The following is a 14,100-nucleotide window of genomic DNA, read 5'->3' on the forward strand; positions in this document are numbered from 1 at the left end:
CTGTAACCAGATGACACGTCTGCAGCATCAGAATCACATGCAGCTCTCCTTAAAGAGACCGATGATTGGTGAGCGGCTTCCGTCAGCTGCAGAGCGGACCGTGTGTGCACGCATTTCCCTTCTGGCTCGCTCCGGTCCCACCTCCCATTCCCAGATCCCGATCCCGTTCCGAGTGCAGTCGTTTCTAGTGCAGAGAAATGTCCCTGGTGACACGGAAGGATGACGCAGCCACTCCCCCACCACCACCCTCCTTCTCCTGCCTAACACCATCTTTTCCCTCTTTCAACTCCCCCCCTTTCTTTCATTTCACTTTGGTACTACCCCTTTCTCCATTTCCTCTCTCCCAGTCCCCCCTCTGCCCCCCCCCACCTCTCCCACTCTCTCTGTGCTCTGGCACTGCAGTGCTGATTGTGATTGAACACACACATTGATGCACACACACTCACGCAAGCGCACACGGGAGCGTAGCTGAGAGGCAAGGACTGCAGCAGCATGCAGCAGCAGAGGCCGAGCCGTTCAGGGACTCCCATTCAGGAGAGGAGATAGAGAGCTGTCTCAGCCCAGCCTGCGTTCGCATCTCTGCAGAGAGGGGACGGACGGGGGTTTCAGGAGTGGATGTTTTATCTTCCTCTGTACTGCTTCTGCATCTTCCTCTGCCTGCTCCTCCCACTTCAACTCTTCCTCCACCTCCCGTCTACGGCATCGTTCCACAGGACTACAGATTGACCAGGACTGGCGAGCGGTGGACGGTCAGGCTGTGCCTCTGTTGAAGGATCCCTACATGGCTATGCTACATCTGCAACCTCACTGATGTCTGGATTGTAGCCGACATCCCGAGCTAGAAAATCACCTGAAGGAATCTTGGATGTATATGTCATTCTTTTCCAGCCTTGTCGCTGGCGCATTTCCCTCGTTTGCCGGCTGTTTTTGCTCTCTGTGAGACTGGCTAGCAGGCACTGCAGCATCAGGACCGCAAGATCCATGAAGGGGTAGGGCATGAGGACCCAGGGGCGACCCGAAGCAAGGGCTTGAGTACTTCCATTGCTTCCACTGCTGAGGTTCTTATCTTGATTTTTTTTTCTCCCCCAGAAAAGGGTGTCTGGGGTGGGGGGTGGGGGGGTGCTCAGGTATCTAGGCCCCTGTGGAGCAGAGCGGGTGGCTGCGTTGTAGAGGAGGCAGGACATCCTGTGGGAGAGGAGGGGGGAGAAGAGCTGCCTCGACTGTTGGACTCCTGATGGTGGCTATTTTTGTCTCTCCTAGCTGAGTGACTGGGACAGCGGGTGGAGGAGAAAATGCTTATGGCTCGGGACACAGCGCGGGATGAGGCTCAGAAGCTACACAGGAAGTGGCTGAAGCACCAGGCCTTCATGGCAGAGCTGGCCCGCAATAAAGAATGGCTGGCCAAGATAGAGCAGGTGAGTGGCGGCGACTGCAGGGGGTGGGGAGAACACATGACGGATCCGATGGTGGATGTAGTGGCAGCATCCATCCATCCATCCTGTTCAGGTTGGGGGGGGGGGCTTACCCAGCTGTCATCAGGAAAGAGGGAGTAGACCTCAGACATGTCCACCCACAGGCCCGCAGTGATGGTGAAGTTGGGTGAGATGTGATCACTGCTGAACTCTCAAGGTTACGATGCTTTCTGTTCACATGGATCTGATTTGGAGAGCGCCATGACAGGTGTGAAGAATAGAAGAACCACGCTGTGGTGGTGAGGGCCGGAATGATTGATCTGCTCCGGGGCTTTTTAATTGCTTGGGCCTTGTGCTGTGCTGCTCCGATGAAGAAACATCTCCTCCACTCAGGCTGATCCCGTGCATCTTAAATACACTTCAGTCCCGTTCTCGTCACTTCACGTCTGATTCTCTTTCTATTGAAGTTTCTCCAAGAAATGCTTCAATCAAACATGAATAAAGGCTGAAACACAGAATTAATGAAAGATTTAAATGATCCAAACATATTAATCATAATTCTAATTTCAACAGTAGAGGATGTGAAGCTCCAAAAAAATTATTTAGATTTGAAATGAAAACTAATGACTTAAAATAAACTTAGAAATCAGAGCATAAACTGTTTTTCTAACAGGATTTTATTTTATTTAAGTACATTTTTATGGAGTCAAGATCAACGTAAAGTGAATGAAAGACAAGATTGAACATTTGAAAAATAGACATTGTAAAAAAAAAAAAAATCATTAAAAAATGAACATTTGAAAGCAGTTTTAAACTCAAAAATGCAAATTTGAAGACTTGAAGGAAGTATTGAAAATTTGAAAAAATATACTGAAAACTTGAAAGAAATATTGAAATAAAAAAAAACAAAACTTGAAATAAAAAAATAAAAACTGTTACCCCAAAAAAATAAATGTTTATTTGTACTTTCAACTTTTTCTTTATTCATTTCTCGGTAGCCAATGAGCTCAAAGCCCCGCCCCCACGTCAAATTAGGATCAACTCAGCCGCGAAAACTGGAAAACTCTGAATTGAAAGCAAAGAGGAAAAAACGATAAAAGGAAAAGCTGAATGTACAAACAAACATTTATGTCTTATTGGTGACAGTTTTAGTTTCTTTTTATTCAAGTTTCAAATGTAGCTTTTTTCAAATTAAATTTTTTTTTTCTTCAAAAGTTTTCCTTTTTTTCCAAGTTTTCAATAATTCCTTTATGTTTTTAATATGTATTTTCATGATTAAAACAGCTTTTAAATTTTCTTTTTTTTTAATTTACTAAACCTGTTTTTCAAATCCTCAATCTTGTTTTTCATTCACTTTAAGCTGATCTTGATTTGACCCGATACTTTTTGCTTCATACCCACTTGGACACATTTTTACAAATCCTCTCTGGGATCCGTGTGAAAATGTTTGACACAACTCCAGCCTTTTTAAACCTTTAATATCTTAATATAAAAGTGTTCATTTAAGATTATTTACTTGTTGTCACACAGTCTGCTTCCCTTTGTTTTGATAAACAAAAACAAAAATTCATTCTGTGTAGTTCCTCCTGAATTTAAAACATTTGGTTGAGAAGCATCCCTCTCAACCTTAATGCCCTTCTCTCTACAGTGGATGAAGCAGAACATGCTAGATGGTTTCATCCGCCTCCACATGATTTCGTGGTGTACCACAGGGTTCCAGACTTGGTTCTCTTTGATTTCTTTATCTCTGGGTCAGTTTATCCAACAATCAGTTATGCTGATATCCAACATGTAAACCTTTATTTGACCCCAGAAGCCAAACTCCTTCTAAAAAATAATCTAAAACCTCTTTGTTGTGCCTTCAGAGAGATAAGTCTGATCTGGAAACAATATTTTTGTTCTTTCTCAACATCAATTAGACATTCTTTTTTTAACCTGATCCTATTAACGTTCTGATTTCTGCTGTGGTTTTGGTCTGGCTCTGGTTCACTGAAGTTGATCCTTTGTGCCACAAAGACTCACCTCAGGAAGGCTGCTCAGAGTGTTACACGGATGGTGGTGAAATCCAAAGGTTTCCTCTTGTTGGCTGCAAAAAACAGTTATCCTGGTGTTATCCTGGTGTTATCCTGGTGTTATCCTGGTGTCCTGCAGAATCAATGACTTCTTTCTGGTAATTTCCTTAAAAATAAATTGTCTCAGTTTGATTTTTTTCTGCTTTTGAGGAAAGAGGAAGAGAATTGGTATGAAAAATCTTAAAAAAATATAGACTAAAATATTAATTATTATCATTAACCAACATGTTTAAAGAATCCACACATTAGGTCACATGAATCCATTAGTGGTGGTTTAGATTGGTTAACCCTTTAACACCTGAGGCGTCGCCGGTGATGCTTACACACAAAGTCTTTAACGTACTGTAACTTTTCAACTGTCCTAAATGGACACACACACCCCCCCACACGCAAATCAACTTTCTTTAAAATGAAACAAACATTTCTGACTCTGAAACAATCATTAAAAACTCTTAAACTATTTATAAGACAACATTTAAACTAATTGTAGGAAAGCATTTATATAAACAGATTTTTATTGTTATGTCATCTGATTTGTTTATCTTGGATGTAATGAGTGAAAAATAAAAATAATAATGGATTAGATTTATCTGCGCTTTTCCAGACGCTCAAAGTGCTTACATTGTATCCATTATTCATTCACTCCTCATTCATACTTGGTGATGGTAAGCTACTACTGTAGCCACAGCTGCCCTGGGGCAGGCTGACAGAGGCGTGGCTGCCAGTACGCGCCTACGGCCCCTCTGACCATCACTGGAACATTCATACGCATTCACACACCAGTGGAGCCATACTCCAAAATATATTTGACTGTAAAAAGGTATTTGTTAGTAGGAATGTAGGGAAAAATCGATTCGTCAATATATCGCGATATTTCGCTTGGCGATACTTGTATTGATTTAAAATGGTGACACTGAGTTATTTTTGATCGTCCTTCAGCGTCCTGCTTTTGTTTTCCACTTAAACCCCTGACCACTAGGTGGCAGCAGAGCACACTGAGCCTCTTCGAGCAGCTCTTACACCACGACAACAACACGATTTAGCAAGAACCAGCTTGTGTTAGAAGTTCAGTCAGCCTCACAGTTTTTGTAGTTATGAGACATGTACTACTTAGTTTTTACTTGGAAGTCTGCCACTTGTGTATAAAATATTATACAGCTGCTGTGCTTCCTGTTGTGATAATTCAATTAAACTGTTACAATTTTATTAAAATGAATCTTTTTTTTTTCTAAGTCCTACTCCTAAAAAAAAAGGTAAAAAAATTGTTTTGGTACAGTCTTGGATATATCGTATACGTATCATATCGCGAGACACATATCGTGAAACATTTTAAAAATGGACGACAGAACAGGATTCATTTAGGGCTATCCTCCTATAATTTTGGTTCCCGATCCGATTCCTAGTCGATATTGATTCATTTTGAACTATTCAATCCAATTCATTGACCTCAAATCAATCCAGCACATCTTAATCCAAAACTTCCACCAGTGTGACTCGGAGATCAATACCTGATACTGAACAGTGCAGGTAATATTAGTGCACAGTTTTATTTTTGATTAGCTCAAGTTGGTTAGAGACAGGTCGATCTGGTTGAATCATTGACATATAAATTGGTTAATCAATTAATTTGATTAATTACCAAAATCCCAGATTCAGTCGACTTTTCTTAATGAGTAAAAACTTTACAGCACATAAACATTAAGCACACATTTTAGATATTTTAAGACTATCGGGATCTATTGGTTTTTATATCTTTATAACAAGAATTTCGTAAGTTGAAATATTTTTCACCCAAATTTTCCTTAAAGATCTGGATGTGAACACTGTACTGAAGGTTCATTCATCCATCCATCCATTCGTCTGTCCATCCATCCATTCATCCATCCATCCATTCGTCTGTCCATCCATCTATCCATCCATCCATCCATCCATCCATCCATTCGTCTGTCCATCCATCCATCCATCCATCCATCCATTCGTCTGTCCATCCATCCATCCATCCGTCCATCAATCCATCCATCCATCCATTCATCCATCCATCCCTCCATCCATTTCTCCATTTCACAGGGCCACCAGAACCTAACCTGGCTACTGTTGGGATGGCGGATCACATTCTGGACAGGTCACCAGACCATTGGAGCCGGTTCATGGCTCCATCTGTTAAAATAGATTTTTTATTTTATTTTAAGAGAAAATCTGCTTTTGGAAGTACAGACCTGAAGCTCAGAGATTCTTTATAGTTTGACACATTTGATTAGTTGATGCTTAAAAACCTTATAAACTACAATTCCTCTCTCTTCCACAGAGTTCTTAGATGACAACAAGAAGTTGAAGACTGTTTGCTACTGACTGTGTGTACAAAATGTAGATAGTAAAAAGGTTTTACAGAAAAATACTTTCAATAACGAGCTCTTTCACCTCCCTCAAACTGACATCTACCGGTCCAAATGCTAAAAGAACATCAGTAACATTTTCCATGAAACTCTTTTAAAAAAATTTGAAATGGTTGCTTTTACCTCGGTCTTTGTAAAAACTCTCATGTCAAATACCATAAATGTGACCTGAAAGGAGTGGAGGTGGGGCAGGTGGGGGCTCCTTTGTCGGGTTTGCAGACTGGTTATGTGTCTCGATCATCACCTAATCTCCGGCTGTTGTCTTTGTTGTTATCTGAGAGACGCAGAGATGAGATGAGGCTGCGTCCTGCCGTGGAGGCAGAACGCCGCGTCCTTTTGGAAGGGTTCCCGCCGCGGCCCACACCTCTGTCCTCTCACAGCGCTTACTCAGCACACGCGGCTCCGGCCAGTGCATGAGGAAGATCTGTCGGAGCTTCTCTGTTACATCAGGACCACTGACAGCTGACCTTGTGCCAAGCTTTCGCATGCGATCCGGGGTCAGCACTTTCTGTTGACACATGAAGAAGGCCACGAGCACACACTGTACGGTCATGCGTGTGATGGAAATGGACACTTCTGTCCTCGTCTGTCTCTACCTGCTGCAATTCCAACAGCAGACAAAGAAGAAGGAGAGTGTCTGTCCTGAGACTGGAAGGTGGTGGGTTTGAATCCGCTCTCAGATCCAACACATTCTCACTCCCAAGTCGTCACTCACTGACGTTTGATTAAGGAACCATCTGCAACACTTTTTGATGTTTTGGGTGTCCCCAACTCGTTGTCTTTTGACGTGCTGGCTCTTCGTAAAATTAAGGGTCCGTAACCCTCGGGACGCGGTACCAGATGCGCACTAGTCCTCTGGACGTGTCCAGTACCGGTTCCTTAATCCAGTACCGGCACCCTAACCACAACCCTGTACTATTTCACGTCTGGTACCGCGCCCAGTGACGCATCTGGTACTAGTTCGGATCCGGTACCACATCTGGCTCAGCATCGGGCTAGGGTACCAGTACCAGTCTTGAGTATAGGTGTGCTTCGCATCGTGGTACTGGACTGGTTCTGGTTTGTTGGGGATGGGGTCCCGTGATTTTATGGGAACAGCCAGCATGTCAAAAAATGACGACTTGGAGACATTAAAACGTCCAAAAGTGACCGGAGGAGTCCTTAACCAAACATCAATATGTGCCAAAATATCAATTTGCAATATATCGCGATACCTAGTCCTGTGATTGATTCTTGATAGGTTCTCATCAAGTATCGATCTTTTATTTTGGTTTGAAGAGGCTGTAAAACATTATATTCATCATCATTTAGTGAGTCGTTCCTTTGGAGGTAGATAGGGGTACACGATGGGAGACTGGTTGTCACGGGGACCAACTTGCCTAGCAACTATTTGAATTGTTTAATTTTTGCCTTTTTACAACAATTTCACACTTAATAGTGACACTGCTGTTCATGTTTACCATTGTTAACACTGAATTTTACAGATAATTCCAATTTAATTGGTGTCAATGCTTATCAAGGACATAGTATTACTGATTTCAGCAATGTTACACTGAATTGTCTATTATTTGTTGCACAAAGTAAGACACAAGTTATTTATTATGACTGTGCTCAAGCTAAAAAATAAATGGGTAATGTATTTTTGTAAAAAGTATGTGTTCCCCTATATATTGTGAGTTATTAGAGATGATTTTACAAATTATTGCAGTATCGCGATATCATAGATATCATGAGGTACCCACTGATTTCCAGCCCCAGTGACGACTTGGAAGTCAGAATGTGTTGTCAGATCAAACAGAAGGCTCCAAAAAAAGGAGCTCAAGAGCAAAATGCAGACAACGAATTTCACAAATCCACGTATGCGACAGTCAGTGGCACTGTGATTGTTCACAGAAGTGTTAAAATAAAGACTTTCTGATTATTCTTTATATATGTAAACGTAGAGAGGCTACACCCAAGATGTTTACATCTAGTTTTCACAAAGGGTCCAAAAGAAGGGTCCAAGAATCTTTGTGATTTAATCATTTCAGCTGAGGTTCCTGTATCAGCCTGACGTTGGACTGGAGTTTTATTCTCAGATCTCTGAGGCTCTTGTATGTTGTATGTCTGCAATTTCAATCAGCTACTGAATATTATTATTTTGTCTCTGGAAAAAAAGATAATTCCTTGTGCTGACTGAGCAATTAAATAGACATTTTAGTACCATATTCAGCTTGAAAAGAGTTGAAGCAGCTTTTTGGTTTGTCCAGCTGATTTTCAACAAAGATGGACAGACATGTGGCTTGTTTGCTGCCTATTGTTCCTCCACTGCAGGTCCAGTTCTGAAGAACCCCCCAACCAAATAAGGCCCCCTTTCTTCTGAGGACAGCGTTAACTCTCTTCATGATGTCATAGATCAGAGGTGTCAAACTCAATCACACAAGGGGCCAAAATCCAAAACACTCCTTAGGTCGCGGGCTGAACAGAATAAACATTCATAGAACACTCTGAAACTGAATTTTTAAAACTTTAAAACTGTAACTTTTTAACATAATTATGAACTAGATATATAGAATTACCTGTGATAATGCTAGTGTGAATGCTGTGAGATGAATTTGGCTGCTGAAGATGCTAGTGCTGATAGCTGAAAAGGCTGAAGCTGATAGCCAGCTAAAATATTAGCTATATGCCAAATTAGCCTAAAAAATAATTTAAAACATAAATTAGCCAAAACAGTTAGCATGTAGTTGAAATATTAGCTAAACTCCAAAATAGTCTAAAAATAGTCCAAAAATGCTGGCAGAATGCCAATTTTCAAAACTTTAAAGCTGTAACTTTTTAACATAATTGTGAATAATAAAAATGCAGGAATATTATTCCAGAATAAATCAACTTAAACCTTAAATAAGTTTCAATATTTTACTCTCTATAAAAATATATTATGTCAAAATTATACAAATTAGAAATAAGATAACATCGGGCCATTAATAACAATAAAATGAAATGATCTGGAGGGCCGGATAGAATTACCTGGCCTGGACTTTGACACATCATAGAATATTCTGCATTTTGCACTGGGAGTGAAGTACTTCCATCCTGGAGTTCCCTCAGTTTCTAAACTTCCTGTACACTCAAATAGAGTTCCACAGTCACTTGTTCTGAGGTCTTGGATGGTTCTTATTCATGCCAGGATTCACAAACCTGCTGTGGGGCTTAAGTTTAAGATAAAAAACTTCCAACTGAACATTTTTCTTGCTCTACTTTACAGTAGAGTCATCAGATCTGTCCAGGGTTTGTAATGGGATGGTTTTTGGAAGTATAGATCCCAACTGGAGGACTGACATCCATTTGATGAAAGAACATTTGACTGTAGAAACAGGATCAGAAAACAAATCTATGAATGTGATATAAAATGATCAGGTTTCAGAAGAAACTGAAACTTCTGAAGATAGTTCTCATGCTAATCTGAGGAAAGCGTTCACCTGCCTCCTCATCTTTGATCAAATTCACACAGTTTTAGCATTTTTTTTGAGTTTTTTCCTTATTTTCCCCACAACACTTCAGTTAACCACCTGTCCACTCAGAATCTTCATGGTTTTAGTTCTTCAAGTCAGATCTTCTGTCTACTCATCTTTTGGTTCTTTGTGTTTTGCTATTCAGGGTTTTTTATGTTCAGACTGACAACTTTTGCAAAGAAAAACTGTCAGACATTTTAATTCCTTTTTCCATCCAAGTACTTGAGGATCCCTTCTTCTCCTCACAGTCCAGCTTTCACCCAAACTCTCCTGAGGGGTTGGAAGAAAAAGGACACACTAACACGCCTTGTGGCCGTCATTTTGCTGTTTGTTGATTTCAGCAGCTGAGATCAGAATTGTTGCTCAAGCAAAACGTCTGTTTTTTCTGAATATGTTCATTAATTTGTCAACATACAGTAGATGTCTTTCACAATGCTCCCCTGAAAATCTAGGCCTCATGGGTTTGCTTGGAAACACAGTTAGGACCCCGGTCTCACTGAATGAGACAGAGGAAACACTTGATCGGTCGTAACCACGCCATGAAAGCTGTTGACGTTTAAGCATTCTGCTTTGGTTTTACTTTCATGTGACTCACAGTTTACACATAATCTAAAAAAATAAATAAAAAACAGGAACAATTATCTGTTTGACAGGAAGACTAAATGCAGTTTTTTGCTATTTTCTGCACTTTTGCTCACCGATAGTTGGCACATCTCTGCATTAGTAAATTATTACAAAAGGCTGCACACATAATCCCAACAGACATGAAGTTAGTCTAGATCAGGGGTGTCCAGATCCAGGCCTCGAGGGCTGGTGTCTAACATGTTTTCCAGCCTTTGAAGCTCCATACTGGCTAAACACGGCTGATCCAGGTCATCAGCAACGGATAAAGCAGGATTTCTGGAAAACCAGCTATAGCAGGGGTCTGCAACCTTTAACACCAAAGAGCCATTTGGTCCAATTTCTTACAAACCAAAGACCAGCGAGGGCTGCCAAATCCCACTTAATCTTTTAGAAAATACATTTTATTTAAGTTTATGCACCCATTAAGCCATTTCTTTACAGATTTGTACAATAATTGGGACATTTTTCTTGAAATAACAACTTAAACTTTTTTACTTTTGACAGCAGCGTACACAAATTCCTTTCAAAATAAAATACAGAATAAGATCCAGCAGTTTTACTTATTAAAAATGCAAGAAAACGAAGTCAGACACGTCACTTTCTATCATTGTGACAACAAATAGATTCTAATGTGCCGTATAAATTATATAATAATTAGTATGCATTAATTTGAATATTTATTCAAATTGTTCTTAAAGGTGAAGAGCCACAATGGAGGGATAGAAGAGCCGCATGTGGCTCTGGAGCCTGAGGTTGCAGTTCAATATCGTTGAGTTCAGTATTACATGCACACAGAATCCCCTCAGCCTTTTTATTGTTGCAAAATGGTCAAAATGGGGAGATCTTTGTACAGAGAGGAGTTTATCATGCAGTCAGTTTTTCTGTTTATTCAAAACAATAACAACAATAACGGGGACAACAACAACAACAGTCTTGTTGGTGTGAGCCACGCTTCACAGTACCGGTACCACTTCAAGTAACACTTTTCATGGTTGTTCAAGAACAAACCATTTCTACAACACACCATGTTTGTAACACCTGCATGTGTGGCAGAAGAATATTTTGGGGACAGATTTATGACCCTTTAAAGGCCCACTCTGAAATGATTTTTGGTCAAACTCATTTTGGTTCAGGATTGAATTCAACCCGTCTGATCAGAAGTGGGCCGGACCGGTAACATAATAGCCAAGTAACCTATATGGTCAACCTGTTATCTGTTCATTTTTTCTCGGTTGGAAAAAATGCCTCAATCAATCTAGTAGCCTAATCATTTATTGTTATTATTATTATTATTAGAGTTATTGTTATTATTATCTTTTTGACAGCAACATTTTGCCACACCTGATGATTTTTATAGCAACTTAACTGTGATATGAATGGAAACATTTTATATTTTTTCAGCTTTCTCTTATTTGTCTCAGCTGATGTGTTTAAAGTAAGAAGAAATTGGTGACAAATATGCAGAGGTATTATAAAACAGTTTAGAATTTCCGAGAAAAGCTGTTAGTGGATCAAATGGGATCCTGACTGAATTGAATAATAAAAGAAAAATCCTGGCTGGCAGGAACCTGACTACGTCTTCCCCAGATGTGGAACGGCCCTGCAAAGAAATGCTGTTTATTTCTTGATCGTTTAAAGTTTTAAAAATGTAGTTGTAGAGTGTTCAATAAATGTTTATCCTGTTCTGCACGCGACCTTAGGTTTGTTTTGGATTTTGGCCCCTTGTGCGATTGAGTTTGACACCCCTGAGATCATTGTAGGTTTTGACAGAAACATCTCAGGTTTTAAAGGTTCAAAGCTTAAAGAAAACAAAAAAAACCAAATCTGTTTGGATCACCGACTATATTTGTCTGAATGTTGTTGACACTAAAAATCAGTGACTTTAACATGAGGAAAAGTGTGGTAAATAAAATGACACAGGCAGGGGATGACATAATGAATGTGAGTGGAGAGTCCCTCCTCTGGTTTTTGCCTCATTATAAATATGTCTCAGACATAAAAAAGCACTTTTATTTTGTAAATTTTGTCCCATTGCTGGGGTGTTTAAGGACACCGAGTGGTTGACACGCCTATCATATGAAAAGCTCGTTCTGTCAATTTAGGTTTGATGACTCACACATCCTGAACATCTATGATAAAGTTCTCAAAGAAGCTCAAACTACAGATATTAACATGTGGTGAGGAGGATGTGAGGCGTTTCCTTCTACTAGACCCCCATCTTACCACAAGTTATGTTGCCAGAAGTGGTCAAGTGGTCAATAAATGCATTTGACCAAACTTAGAACAGGTTGTAACCAGTGATCCTCTGACTTTGGAGCCTCAAAGACTGGATTGGATGAGTAGGGAGACCGCATACAGTTGTTGTAACACCTGCAATTCCTCCAATCAGGAATAAGTAAGAGTCATCTGATTCACGCTGCAAATACTCAGTTTAGTACCGAGCCTGAATAAGAAAGATAATTATCTTCCAGCAAACACAAATGAATGTACAAGGTAAAATGTTATTTTGAGGTAAGAAAGGATTTTTTTTTATTCAAATATATTCTGTAATTGCTTAGATTACTCTATCAAACATGTATCATGTGAATGACGGTCATGTTTAGCTTTCCTTCAGTCAAATTCGGTGTTGTAATGTGTTAGCTTTTAGTTGTATTATGAGTTTCCTCCTCAATAACGTGCTTAGGGGAAGTTGTAACAGTTTTGAAAATGTTACAATTGACCCCAAATAAGCTTAAATAAATGCATGAGTGAAATTAGATTTTCATTAAAGCATACATTTTTTGGGTTGCTGAGATTTTTGTAGAGAAACGATTGGAGGGCTGTGGTCTTTGAGATTCTTAAAAAGGTCTCCATCGCTGTAAAAGCCTGCTGGGAAAGGCAGTCAGAGTTTGGCATTTTCCAGTTACACTCTTGATTCTATAAAGTAGGAACCAAGTTAGAAAAATAGTAAACAGATTCAACTACTGACTGAAGAGTCTATGAGTGACAAAAAAATGATAGTAAACACAGTGAGTGATTCATGGGCGGGGCGATACTGAGCATTTGGGTATTGATCCAATACTGATCCAATATCGTTGATATTGATACCAATATCAATATTTTTTTAATGTGGTGGATCTAACATGAACCTCAAAATCTCAGGGTTTTTTTAATCGCCGTGAAAGTTTTTTGTAAGTTTCCCTCTTTTAATTACTTGATAAACATAAAAACAGAATTAGGACAATATTTTCAACTGGAAAACAGTTTATTAAACGCTTTACCAGACGTGGTACCAGACACTGTACCGGACACTCTACCAGACGCTGTACCGGACGTGGTACCAGACGCTGTACCGGACACTCTACCAGACGCTGTACCGGACACTCTAGGACACTCTACCAGACGCTGTACCGGACACTCTAGGACACTCTACCAGACGCTGTACCGGACACTCTATCAGACGCTGTACCGGACACTCTACCAGACGCTGTACCGGACGTGGTACCAGACGCTGTACCGGACACTCTACCAGACGCTGTACCAGACGTGGTACCAGGCGCTGTACCGGACACTCTACCAGACGCTGTACCGGACGCTGTACTAGACGTGGTACCAGGCGCTGTATCGGACACTGTACCGGATGCTGTACCGGACGTGGTACCAGACGCTGTACCAGACGCTGTACTAGACGTGGTACCAGACGCTGTACCGTACACGGACTAGGGTGGCCGTGCTGCAGCAGTAGGGTAGCCAACCTCTGATCGGAAGGTTGTAGGTTCGATTCCCGCCTTGTTCACCCATGTGTCAGAGTGTCCCTGGGGAAGAAACTGAACCCCAAATTGCCTCAAATGGAAGGTTGGCGCCAGTGTTCTACATGGAAGGTAGTAAAGCGCTATACAAGTATACACCATTTACCATTTACTTGTCTAAAAGTGGCGGCCAGTACCCTAACACAGCACTAGACGCGATACTGGACGCAGTACTGGACCCAACCAGACCAGACTTGGTACCCAGTACCAGACATGGCGCCTGAAGGCAAGGCAAGGCAAGGCAAATTTATTTGTATAGCACATTTCATGTACAGAGACAATTCAAAGTGCTTTACATAAAACATTAAAAGAAACAA

The 14,100-nt window shown here is 40.7% G+C and overlaps 1 protein-coding gene across 2 annotated transcripts in view; it reads left to right on the top strand.

Annotated features, from left to right (window-relative positions):
* Nucleotides 1-247: 247 nt before the first annotated feature.
* Nucleotides 248-14,100, top strand: part of LOC112138045 (spectrin beta chain, non-erythrocytic 4) — a 52,101-nt gene continuing 38,248 nt past the window's right edge. Inside the window, exons 1-2 of one of the 2 annotated variants that reach the window (XM_024260605.2) lie at nucleotides 248-1,058; nucleotides 1,261-1,415. In XM_024260605.2, the coding sequence (XP_024116373.1) occupies nucleotides 1,293-1,415 (123 nt within the window). In that variant the 5' untranslated portion in view covers nucleotides 248-1,058; nucleotides 1,261-1,292. Of the gene's footprint in view, nucleotides 1,059-1,097; nucleotides 1,416-14,100 lie in introns of those variants that run through there. The other variant, XM_024260606.2, reaches the window with a different exon arrangement.

Source organism: Oryzias melastigma, linkage group LG14 (genome assembly GCF_002922805.2).
Source record: "Oryzias melastigma strain HK-1 linkage group LG14, ASM292280v2, whole genome shotgun sequence".
NCBI classification, from domain to species: Eukaryota; Metazoa; Chordata; class Actinopteri; order Beloniformes; family Adrianichthyidae; genus Oryzias; species Oryzias melastigma.